Source organism: Pteropus vampyrus, unplaced genomic scaffold (assembly GCF_000151845.1).
Source record: "Pteropus vampyrus isolate Shadow unplaced genomic scaffold, Pvam_2.0 Scaffold15, whole genome shotgun sequence".
In the NCBI taxonomy this organism is placed as follows: Eukaryota; Metazoa; Chordata; class Mammalia; order Chiroptera; family Pteropodidae; genus Pteropus; species Pteropus vampyrus.
The window spans coordinates 1,020,697-1,033,801 of NW_011888796.1; the positions used below are offsets into that span (position 1 = coordinate 1,020,697).

Consider the following 13,105-nt stretch of genomic DNA (forward strand, 5'->3'; position numbering starts at 1 on the left):
GCTAAGCCCTTCGAGTTGGTTCACACAACCCTCTCGCTCAGCAACCTCACAGAAAGATGCTCATTTTTGGCTTTGTCTTACTGATGTGGAGGCCGAGGCTCATATGAGTCTGGGATCACAAAGGCCATAGGTGACAGAGCCTGTGATGGCTGGACTTTTGCTGAAGGCTCTTTGGTCCCTGGGAGAGGCCAGGCCGTGGATGGTGGCAGATAGGTGGGGGTAGCAGACTCTCATTGGCCAGTCCATGTTTCTTCACTGGATCACACTACCTGACTTTTAAAACTACTCTGAATTCTCTCAAGAGCCCGCAGGTTCCACCTGCACTGGCAAAAGGGCTCTGAGTTGCCCAAGCAGTGGCCTGCCTTTCAAGGAAGACTGGCAGGAAGGGAGTACCCAGCTAGGCCTCATGGAAGGCTGGGAGCCCTCTCCAGCCTGGCATGTTCATTAGGTCAGACCGTCTCCCAGATTGAGCCATTGGGTCCCCTCCTCCTTAGCCACCCTCTGGGCATCTGGAGCTGAGTCTCCTGAAATGGGCTGCAAGTGGACATAAATCAGGAAATGCACAGGCCCCGGCTTTTCTTCCAGCACCCCAGCTGGGAGGATGGTCTTAGGGTTTCATCATCAGTAGGAAAAAAATGGCAAGACCTCTTTCTTTTTGACTCGTAGAGTTCTGTGAATGATGAACTTTGATTTGCTAGAAAGGGAATGGGAAGTGAGGGCAGTCCGACAGCAGGCATTTATTAGGCTCCCACTCTGTCCGGTGCAACTTGCTGGCTGTTTTGCATCCATCAGTGCCCTTGTCATGACAACCATGGTGCAAAGTAATGATATTATGTATCCCCACTTGTCAGATGAAGCAACTGAAGCCTAGACAGGTTAATAAGGTCACATAGCCAGGCAGTGAAAAAAGCTGGCTGGATTAATGTTTTTAAATATCTGTTGTAGGCATAGCACCAGACTAAGTACATAAGATCTAGTTTGGTCATCTTGAATGCTTTGCTGTCATGGGTGGTGTTATCTCCATTTCCCAGATGGGCATCCTGAGGCTGAGATTAAGAATTCTGTCCAAAGAGAGAGCTAATGAGACGTGGAGGCTGGGACTGGAGCCCCAGCTCTGACTGGTTGCAAAGTCCAGCTACTTCGGGTGCCCCCAGCTACCTGCACTTTGAGTTTCCAGGACCCCAGCATTCACATGGCTTGGGGTGGGGCAAGCTGTTAGAGAGGTGCTTTTTCTGAGCAGAGGAAACTGCCTGATGGTTCTCAGTTTTTTCAGCAACCGCTCCCAGGTGGGTGGAAAGTAAATAGATCTGGGTGGAGATGTCTTGAGGACTCTGCTTTTCATCTGTGAGTGAACCAGCTGACAGCTTGCTTTGAAAGGCTGGCATTCAGCCTCCGATAAGTTAACCAGATACTCCTGTTAACGATACCAGAACACTGGGCATCTGAGATCACTTCTGGCTGATCTTTGCATAGACAAACCACCATTGCCCACACCCTGGCCACATTGGCTGTGTGTGGAGGTCAGAGAGACTGCAGGGTGGTTGGAGGGAGAAAGAATGTTCCCTGGCTGCACCCCTGGCAGCTCCACTGAGAGACCTCCTCACCAGTAGACGCTGCAGAGAACTCAGCCATACGCACATGTTCTGGCCCAGCCCTCTCAGGGGGCCCTGGCCTGACACTCACACACCTGCCAACAGTGGCAGAAGAGGGTTAGGCTCTGACTGGCAGCCTAGGCAGGGTGCTCACCTGGAGGGGCCGGGGGGTTTGGGGGGAGCTGATTTTTGACTTGATGAGCCTAGACCAGGGTCCCGGTTGGTCTACTTCAGGGAGAGGAAGACCATGCAGTGAGAAGCCAGCTTTTATGAGAAGTCTTGTACAGCCTTCAAGAGACTTAGAAACTTATTTTTGTTTTTTTCCGGGGTCACTTTTTCCTCCACAAGTAGCAGTTTGCTGTGTAACTGTTGGGTGGACATGTGTGCATAGTCGCTGGCTTATTCTCATATCCGGGTCCCTAATTCTGACTTTCTTTATAATATTTTACACTGATAGGACACTTTGTTTTTCAGAACCCTTTCTCTATGTAGTATTTTATTTAATTCTCTTACTAACTCTTTTAAATAGATGAGATACTTTCTTCCCTTTTTATCATTTTCTTGTTTTTTATTTTGGAAACATCTATTTTTTTTCCCCTCTGATAATACACGAGCACTGACTCCTCTCCCCCCAAAAAATTCCCAGAGAAATGGGAAGTCCCTCTATCCTGTCCCAGAGGTCTGACGTAACAGAGAAATGTACATACTTCTGGACAAACTTTTCTTACATTAGCATAGCTTAAAAAAAAAAAAAAACAAACAACAATAGATAATGACTGCACATGGTATAAAATTGAAAAGAAACAAAAGGGTATTCTGTGAAAAGCTTGTGTTCCTCCCTCCTGTCAGGAGCATCCTAGCTCCCCTCCCAGGAGGCAGCCAGGGTTCCAGGTCCTTGTATGCCCTCCCAGGATTATTGTGGCATAACGCTTTTAGGGACCATTCAGTAATCTAACACCAGGTGTCTGGTGGTCAGGGGGCACCTAGCAGTCCTGGGGCTGAAACACTAGTCATACTTTGAGTCCATTAAGATGAAATTGTCCCTGTGGAATTTATAGGCCTCTTTGATGAGGAGCAGAGCCCACCAATCAGAATCAACCCTACACAGGAACGAAATCCCTGGGTGCTCTATTTAGTGGTGTCTTTTTAATTAGGTGCACTATGATGGAGAAAGTTGCTGGATTCCAGCCTGCAAGGAACTGGTTTGGAGTTACATGGCTGGAAGGGGTTAAGGTGACTTAACGAGGTTATGTGCATGCCTGGCTGAGCCAGGGCAGGATCCAGGTTCCCTGACCCCTGTCCTCTGCACAGTAACTCTTCTGGAGTGAACCATGGCTGGCGTTGGTCCCAGGGGAACAGGAGAATGTGTGCCGGGGAGGGGTGTGATCAGCACGTGAGCCCCGCCACCACCGCCCCAGTCTCATTTGGCTATGGGTAGGTTATCTTGTTTACTCTGCTGTTAATACAGCACAGTAGAGAAAGCGCCTTTGTCAGTGGCGGCTTCTCAGGTAAGGTCAGCTGCAAGCACACAGCTTGGGATTGTGCACCAGGTCAAGTCAACATCAAAAAGGAGAGCGTTCACAGGGACGAGGGCTGGGAGTAGATTGCCTTTGCAGCTGCCTGGGCAGGGAAAGCAGAAAAAGGTCATGGACATCGCCGTGCCAGGAGCACGAGCACTGTCTGCGTTTGGATGAGCTTCGTTTCGGCTGTTTTCTCATTTGTGTGATCCCTCACATAGTTTTAAACCCACAGTATATACAATTTTGTGTCCTACTTTTTATTTAATAACATATAAACCTTTTTCCATAGTAATATACAGTTTCCGAACCCAACATTTTGTCCCTGGAATGTTTCATTAAGTGGATGAACTATATTTACTTAACTAATACTTTATTAATATAGTACAGGACTATTTCTGATTTTTTTTCCTCTCAAGTATGCTGGCAAGAATGTTTTCATGCTCATAGCCTTTTCTTTATTTAGCATTATTTACCCAAGATAGAGTCCCAACTTTGGGCTGAGAGTTTATGCCCATTTTGGTTCCCTTAAGTGAGTTGCTTTCCACAGGAGTTGTACCACACTAGCCTGCCTGCTGTGACATGTTGTGGGCTTCGTCGCTGTGTGCAGCTTACTATGGGAATTAACAGAAACTTCTTTTTGCAAATGTAGCAAGTGAAAATTGGTGCTTCTGTCTTAATTCACAAAGCATGGCAGTGTGCGTGCACGAGTATGTGTCACATCTCATTGTTCCTGGTGACAGGTCCTTGACCAAGCCCAAATGAGGGGAGACTCCGCTACCCTTCACAGAAAGTCCCTGCAGCTTTTGCTACCTGTTCTCAGATAGCTCTGTTAGGAGTGTTATCTGTGCTGGGCACGGCTGTCTGTGGAGTGCTTATTTTCACACACACTATGGTTTTGTTTTGTTTTGTTTTGTTTTGTTGGAAGACTTAGAAAGATTTACCATTTCCCATCGTGGAACCATAGACCCTATGAGTCTCAATTCAGATTTAGCCTGCCGACATATTTTTGGGGCTTGTGGGGTATCTTATTTTTAAATTGTATCAGCATTTAAAAACTAGGGGATTCACATAGAAGCCCAGATTTCTGGCCTCTTCTTCATTGGTGGTCTGGCAACCGAGGGCCCACGTTCTCATAAGGAGACAAGGAGAGACTACCCGTCCCCTCGTCACCCTGCTCTGAGACCGAGGCTGTGCTCTAGGTGCCATTTATCAGCTTGTATACTTGCAGCCATTTCCCCCTGAGTGGAAGAACAACAGGACAGCCCGAGATGGCCACTGTTTCAAAAAAAAATCCACGTAGCACTGGCCAGTCCCACTTTCTTTCTTACACTTGCTCCTTTTGCTCATTTATTAGACCTTGTTGTGCCTTAGTTTCCTCCTCTGTAAAATGGGGACAATGATAGCACCTGCCTCGTAGTGTTGTGGAGATTAAATGAGTCAAAGTGGGTAAGGCACTCAGACGAGGGTCTAACGCCTAGTAAGTGCTCAACAGATGTTAGCTGCTATTGTTGTTGTTACTGGTATCACTATTATTTATGGCAGATGTGTTTATTTCCTCTAGACTAGGTTCTTAACTGGGAGTGATTTTTGGTTGTCGCAGCTTGAGATGGGGGGATGTTACGGCACCTAGCGGGTTGGGTCCAGGGATGCTGCTAAATATCCTTTGATGCATAGGACACCCCCTCCCCCAACAAACAAGTAACCAACTCAAAATATCAATAGTACTGAGGATGAGAAACCCTGCTCAGATATTTAAGTGTGTGACTTTTGTTCTGAATGAACCCTTCAAACACATCTCTAAACCAACTTTTCAAGGGCTGCCTTGGGCCCTCGAATTATCAGAATTATAAGGGGCCTTATTTAGCTCAGCCCCCCCTGGGGGCGGGGCTTGAATCCTTTCCCAGCACCCTCATCGAGCACATGCCTTTGGCAGGTAACACATTACATCCAGCTTTTAGTCTGTTCTTTATTACGTTGAAGTCTCGTCTTGCAGCTTCCTGTTCTTCATCCTAAGAGTAGCAACAACTTGTTGAGCCTCACGTGTGGGTGATTGTGCTTATTAGCATCTGTTGTGTGTTGTTGCGTTGATCTTCACCACCTTTGAGGTAGGTTCTATTATTATACCCATTTTATAGATGTGGAGATTGAGGGTTGGAGAAGTGAAGTCTTGCCCAAGGTCCGTTAGGGTCAGAGCTGGGCCTGGCTCCAGGTTGGCTTTGCTCTAGAATCCACACATTCCTCACCATTGGTGTGTGCTGCCTGCTTTGCTCTGCCCGGGAATGTGCCCAGCAAGTTTATTCGCTTGTCCATGGGAAGGTCTTCAAATATTTGAGGTAAGCTCCTGAGTCCTCCATCTCTCCTCTAGATTAATGAGCCCAGTTCTCAGAGTTCCCCCAAAGACATATTTCTGATCTGCTCACCATCTAGAATGTTCTCCAACCTCTGGACAACCACTTGATTGCCCTTGGGCTCTGCTGCCCTCCCCTGTCTCTACCACACTGCCTCCAGAGAGGCTGCCCATCCCACATCAACTCTGACTCTCTGTGCCAGTGCTGGCCAGAGTCACACATTTTCCATCTCGTTGTTTTCACGGTGACCCATTTTCAGTAATACTGCACAAGATTCAGCCTACCCTTCTGGCCGCATTTACAATCTTGGCTTTAGTTTTGCTGTTTCCTCCTAGCACCCCACCTGTACCTGCACCTGAAACTCACATTGTCCTGGTGGAGCAGAAAGTGTATGAGACTGGGAGTCAGGTGGCCAGGTTGTGAATGCGCCTAGCTACGTGGCCTTGGGAAAGCCATTCACCCGCTGTGGTCCATGTGTCCTCAGTTGTAAAGTGAGGGTTTGACTTGGGTGATGCTTAGCATCTCTTCCAGCTCTGTCGTTCTTTGATGACATGTGTTGAACAGCACAAACTTGCAGTAGTTATAATTATTGTGGTAGCAGTAATAATAGGTAATTATTGAGTAGTCATTCTGTTCCAGGCCTTCTTTTCAGTGTTTTAAGTGGATTGTCTCATTTACTCCTCCAACCAGCCCCATGCTATTATTACCCCATTTTACAGACGAGTGCCTTGAGGCAGAGCCATGTTGAGTCACTTGCCCAGGGTTACCACCTGGCTAGATGTTGATGGGCCTGTGGTTTGTGTTGTCAACTTTAGAGCAATTGAATCCTTCCAATCTCTTGGGTGCTTGCTCTGTGGAGTGATCCTGTGACCTTTCTGTGCTTCTGCATCTTGTGTTTTACCACACCTTCCTCCCACCAAGATCAAGACTCTGAATGTATTTGACCTCAAAAGTCAGTCCCAGACTCATGGGATGGATGATCCTTGATACCTCTGATCCCAGTGGAGTGTGACTATCAGATATCCTTTTAGAATCTAAAATTTAGACATTAATGATGATGCTAGTGACTATCTTGCCCACTTACTATATTTCAAACACATTATATTATTAATATAATTAATTAAATATTAATATGTTAATATATGTTTTCAATTTTTGGTTGTAAAATAGACTATATTATTTAATCTTCATCGTAGTTCTGCTCAGTAGATGCTGTTGTTTCCATTTTTCAGATGTGAAAACTGAGGCTCAAAGAGGCCTATGTGGCTAAAATCACATTCTAGTGCATCTGATCTGGAGAGTAGGGAGAGCATGTTTTCAAGCCATTTACCATCTCAACCCATTTTAAAAGAAATATATGGACATGATACTTATTAAAGATATAATGGAAACATATGAGAGAATTCTGTGGGAAAGCAAGACTGTGAGACCCATAGAGAAGGTGGACAAAGATGCTCCTCTCTCTTCATCAACTCCATGGACCTCAGCTAAGGTCAAGTGTCTCTGTCTCCTGCCCGTGCCTGTCCCCTCCCCTCTCATGGAGGCTGACCAAGCCCGATGGCAACCTTGAACTACAGTGCTGGATAGTTACAGTCTTTGTCTCCTCAAATCACCTTTATGCCATTAGGCATGGGTAGACGCTTCAAGGTCAGTGAGAAGTTGAGCAGGGGTCTAGGTTCTCTGCCAGCTCCTCCCTCTCTGTCTAGGGCTCTCAGAGGCTGTGCGGAGGGGCCGGAAGCAGATACCATGAGAAGAGAATTAGCCCTTACTGCAGCTCTGTGAGCATTTCTAACATGGTGCCCTAGCATTTTTCCTGAGACCTCTCAGCATCATTTCTATAACAGAGCAGGGTCCACTGAGTGCCTATCAGCTCCTGTCTCCTTAGTGAGGCTGAGCCAAAGCAAGGACGTAGTGATTGGGCTCTTAAAGCATGGGGAAGGCCACACAGGGCAGGGCCCGGTTGGGACTTGCCCTTTATTTGTATGAGGCTGGACCATAGGCCTGCTGGGGTAGTGTTGCCCACCATATTGGAGCTTCCAGGCTGGAGGACATGGAGCCCTGAATCTCTACGTGGCTGTTGGCTTTTGCTCCTTGCCGGACCCATGGGCACTGGTAAGGGTCAGGTGCCCTTCTCCATCATAATGTGTAAGCTTAAGCGTCAAGGCCAAGGCCCGCCCTGCACCCAAGGAGAGGCTCTGCGTGTGCGTGGACGCCCGTGTTGCTGACACTACCGTCTCCCCTCTTTGTGTTCATTAGCCTCCTCTGCTTGGGGTCCACAAGGCCACTGTCAAAATCCCAGGCTTCCTGCCCCCCCCCCCCCCCATTTTAGCCCTTTCCCATAACATATCGGCACTAATTAAAAACAAAAAAAGATTTTCTCAGACATAACCGGGTGTCGTCTTGAAAACGCTGTGAGCACGTGCAGTGGCAGAGCCCAGGACAGGTTTGGTGGGCTGGGAGCACAGAGGGGCGAGCGCTCTGAGGCCATCATCCATGAGAAGGGTTCAGGGGAGCTCGTTCTTCTCCTCTTACCATTTACCGAGCACTTTCTAAGTGGCAGGCACTTCATAAATATTTCTAGTTAATCCTCTTGGTTTTTACAAAGTGCTGTCACTATCCCCATTTACTGTTTAGGGAACCGAGGCTTAGGGAGGGCCATCCGAAGGCCACGTTAGCTGGTAAACAGTGGATGTGAACATTGAACCCAGACCCAGTGCATGGGGAAGTGCCTCTGCCTAATCACTGAGTCACCTCCATTTCCTCCTCAGGTCTGAGCTTCGAGACAGGTGCTGCTTGTGCGGGGGAACCTTCCTGCTTGGGAGGTGCTCAGAGGCTCCTTCGAGGCCAGCACCTGTGGGAGCCGGGCTTGGGCCTTGCAGGTTTTAACAAAGCACAGTCCCCGAGACTTCACAATAAGGCTTTGTTTGGGAGACCTGAGCAAACACGGGTGTGGCTCTGTCTCCCGGGCTCCGAGTCCGGCTTCCCCAGGAAATGGGGCAGGCTGCTTTCAACGGTACTTTTCCTCTTGCAGAGCAGTATCTCTTTACAAAAGCGGCCTCTTCCGCCTTCCTGGCACCCCAACCCCCCTCCACAACTGGGTGGTAAACAGTGAGGTTCCCCAGCCCCCCAGCCATGGGGGTACAGGCGATTCCCAGCAGAACCCTGGCCAGCCCGGACTTGAGACTAGCCTTTATCCTCGTCCTCCTGAGTCCCCAGGGAGAGGCTGAGTGTGGGCCTGGAATGGAGATGAGAGAGAGCAAGGTGCTGTGGCAATACAAGATGGTCATAAATGAAGAAAGTCCCACACCCCATGAATGTACAGTGTGATGACACCCGGCAGAAGTGTGTATATGGACAGACGATAGCTGGGAGAGATCGTGGAACCACAAAATAAATTGTAGTTATTTTAAAGATTTAGAAACTCTTTATTATTTTTTATAACAGCAAAAGTTACAATAAAATGAAAATTAAAAGCCAAGTGTGTACGCTCTCATCTCTTGCCAGGTTTGTGATGCTAGCGCTAGAGGCAGGGCACCCAGCAGATAGATACTCTTTCTTGTCCTGACGCATTCCCTTTCCTCTGAGCTGTCTTCTGCTTCCGGAGGGTCCCTGAGAGCTCTGTGCGGCCCATCACCCCCCCTGCACTTAAACACCATTCAGCATCACCCACACATGCAGTTGGACCTTACAGGACCTCCCACTTTGCATGGGTTCCTAACTTGCTCCTTAACCAGTTGCCTGATTTTTATATCCACTAGAATGTTTGCTGCACCGGGCAGGGTTTTTTTCTGTTTCATTCACTGCTGTGTTCCTGCCCTGGGACTCAAGGGAGAGCATTGAGTCCATCCCAGTCTGGAGCTGACAAGTGGCCAGGCAAGGACCATGCAGTGGATATCGACAATGTTGGAGTGGGTGCAGGATGCTGTGGGCTCTGTGCCCCCAACCCAGACTTGGAGGGTGGCTGTCAGGAAAGCTTCCTGGAAGGGGTGATATATCTTAGCACAATCTTGAAAGATGAGTGTGAGTTAGCCAGGTGTGATATAGAGGACATTCCAAGCTGAGGAATCGGCGTCTGTCCCCTGCTTATCCCCAAGCTCTGTCAGTCTTCCCAAAGCTTTGGGATAGCACACATGGGAATGTGTCTGGCCTACAGAGTGGAGATGTGTTTGTAGGGGCAGAGAAGTATCCTTTATTGGTAAGTTCCTAGTGAGGCATGATTTAAAGATGGGGTAGTTATTATGACACCTTGGAGTGACATCTGCGTGGACTGACATCTGCTCACAGGCTTTTCAGTTCTTGCGTATAAACCTATGCGGCCATTTATTTCCTCCAGTAATCATTGGTGTAGTGTTCTTCTTCTCATTCATTGCCACTTTACTTTGGAGTTCTCCAGGGCAAGGGGAAGTGGTGGTGGGAATCATGAGTCTGGTGACCTTTCCAAGAAGGAAGGGTATTTCTAGTGTGGCTGCTACTGTTATGATGAATAATGCACTGCTCACCATTGCAACCTCAAGGGCAAGTGGGAAGAGAGGTGAGCCGACTGGTCCTGCTGTGGGGGATTGAACAATGGCTCTTGAAGTACCACCCCCCCACCCCCCACCTCCCGTAGCTGAGTGCTGTTTGGTGCAGAGAAGTATGGAGTTGCCAAGGAACAGGTTGGATCTGAAGCAGGAGAGCGCTTCTGTCTGTTTCCAGTAGAATATGTCAGCTGGGGAGAGACACCTGCCCAAGTTGTAGATAGGCATGCGAAATTTAAGTGCACACTTGTGTTTATTGAGTCATCCTGTTCCTCGTGCGAGCCACCAGGGGGTGCTGTTGGCGCAGGGCAGCTTGTTTGGTGGCCTGCCTCCCTGATCATCTGCTTGATAAAACAGCTTCATTTTTGCTGCTCTCCTCCCACAGACTAGAATATTGCAACAGTGATGGTCTTTCATTTAGTCTGCTTACATTCCCTTTCTGGAATTCTTCCACATACTTTTGCAGCCTAAGGTGCCTTTACTCCCTGCCCCAAACACGCAGACATACGCACTGAGTACTTACCTTTCTCATTCCTTATCCCAACACCATGCCTCTGAGCTGTGTCTCTAACAAAACTGATTGTTCCTTTCCCTCAGCTAGCTGCAGAGTGGACAAAGATTTAATAAACAAATTTACCTTTAAGGTGTTAATGAGGTTTAATATGTTCCCTCTGGGGTACTCTGCCTTAACACTGTGAAGATTGGAATTAAACCTTGTGACCTAAGAGATGAATTTCTGGCACTTCTAAATGTGTGTGGGGTGATGTTTTCGGTAGATGGTTGAGAGGGTAGATGTTAAAGGAGGGTGCTGCTTCGTCTGTCCCTCCGGTGCCACCTATGCCTTATACAGAACAAGCTGAAAGATGGCGTGGGGCAGGCAAGTCCCCGGACCCATGGAGGCCGTGTGTGAGGGCCTCAGAGACCATGACTTGTGGGGAGTCTGACCACTCGCTCTTCTTTTCTTTGCCTAGACATTCACGGCATGGTGCAACTCCCACCTCCGCAAGGCGGGGACGCAGATCGAGAACATCGAGGAGGACTTCCGGGACGGCCTGAAGCTCATGCTGCTGCTGGAGGTCATCTCAGGTGAGAGGGACCACTGGCCTTGGGACCACTGGCCAGGTGGCCAGGACCACCCTGGCCCAGGATAAGCTGCTGTCCGCCGGGTTCTGCTGCTTTGAGACGGCTGCCCTGGCACCTCTGGCGCTGCTGTCTCATTGCTCATGGCTAGCTTTGGGTCTCTTGAAAGAAGCTGGGGATGACATGTGTGGATTCAAACGAAGAGACTGAGTTTCGTCCTGGCTCTGCCACTGGCCAACCACGTGTCCTTGGACAAGTTCTTGCCTTTCTGCTCCAGGATCCTCATTTGCAAAAAGATGGAGTTTCAAGTTCTGTATATTCTGTCTCCTTCTATTACCCTTCTTTTACACTGGCTACCATGGTGTTAGTGTGGGCCTGTGTCGACTGTCACTCAATTAATGCCACAGAAGCCCTTGAGCACCTCCCAGCTCCTCCATTCCCACTGCAGTCCGTCATCCACACCACAGCCAGAGGGTTCGTGCAACCACCAAATATGGTTGCGTGGTTCCCTGGTCGAAACCTTTCGGCCCTCCCCAGGGCTTTGAGCCTGCAGCCTACGTTCCTTAGCATAGCTTACAGGATCCTTCATGAGCTGCCACCTGCTTTATTTTCAACTAGCTGTTCCTAAAACGGCCTTGAACCTAGGACCCTCTGCCACCCTAGAGACATGCAGCCCTCCCAGATGACACACTTTTTGTGCTCTGTGCTTTTACACAAGCTTTGACTGCTTTTTTTTACCCCAGTACTTTGGTCTGTTTCCCTTTCCTGTGAAATCTGTGTTTATATTGGGGGTGGGTTTGTAAAATATATATAACATAAATGTACATGATGTCAAGTTTACCATTTTGACCATTTTTAAGTGTACAGCTCTGTGGCGTTAAGTACATTCACATTGTTATTCAGCTATCACCACCATCCATCTCCAGAACTTTTTCATCATTCCACACGAAGCTCCGTACTCATTAAACACTAACTCTCCATCCCTCCCTCTTCCCAGCCCGACACCACCATTCTTTCTGTCTCGAATGTGCCTACTCTAGGCACCTCATGTAAGTGGAATCATACAGTATTTATCCATTTGTGACTGACTTACTTCATTTATCATAATGTTGTCCAGTTTCTTGCACGTTGTAGCATGTGTTAGAATTTCCTTCCTTTTTAATTTTTTTAGCCGAGTAACGTTCCATTGTATACACACACCACATTTTGTTTCTTCATTCGTCGTGGATTAGCACGTGGGGTGCCTCCACCTCTTGGCATTTGTAGGTGATGCTGCTGTGAACATGGCTGCACACATACCGATGTGAGTTCCTGCTCTCGGTTCTTTTGGGTGCATATTTAGAAGTAGAATTGCTGGGTTATGTGGTAATGCCATGTTGAAGTTTTTTAGGAACTGCCATGCTGTTTTCCTCCAGCCGCCTTTCAGAGTGTCTTTCCCTTCTGCCTCCCCCAACATTTCTTAAACATTTTTCTAGTTTAAGCAAATAAACCTGGCATTGTTCTTTTTCATTCTTCGAAACTCAGCTCAGACTTTGGCTTCCCCATCTCCCGAACTCCCCACTGCAACTCGAGCGGTTGCCCTCCTCTGGGCCCCAATAACACCCCATTAATTCCTCTCTCGTGTCTTTGCCACCTAGTTTCATCATTTTGGCCCTCAACGCTGAGGTCCTTGAAGCAGGGATGGCCCCTTCTCTGTGTCCCAAGTGCTCGGAACTGCCCTTGGCATGTAGGTGATACTCAATAAATACTAGAGGGACGGAATGCCCGAGCTGGGCTTTTCCACATCGCCATGAGTGCATTCCCACTGAATGGCCAGCTTGTGCCCAAGGGGAACCTGTGCACGTCTCTGAAGTGGGCTCTTCTCTTTCCCGGGGCTCACGGAGATCAAGTCACTGAGACGTTGACTTTTTCTCCTTGAGCATCTCTGGAGATGGGTAGGATGACAGGAGAAGGAAGGGGATGCTGCCTGCAGAGATCCTCGAAGTGCGGTCCCTGGACCACACACAGCAGAATCGGAGACCCCACCCCAGACCTCCTAAATCAGAAAC

General features: G+C 48.3%; 1 protein-coding gene across 3 annotated transcripts in view; it reads left to right on the plus strand.

Moving 5' to 3' along the window:
* Window positions 1–13,105, plus strand: part of ACTN1 (actinin alpha 1) — a 93,973-nt gene that overhangs the window by 38,345 nt on the left and 42,523 nt on the right. For all 3 annotated transcript variants that reach the window (XM_011383809.2, XM_011383818.2, XM_011383800.2), the window contains exon 2: window positions 10,949–11,063. In XM_011383809.2, the coding sequence (XP_011382111.1) occupies window positions 10,949–11,063 (115 nt within the window). The remainder of the gene's footprint in view (window positions 1–10,948; window positions 11,064–13,105) is intronic.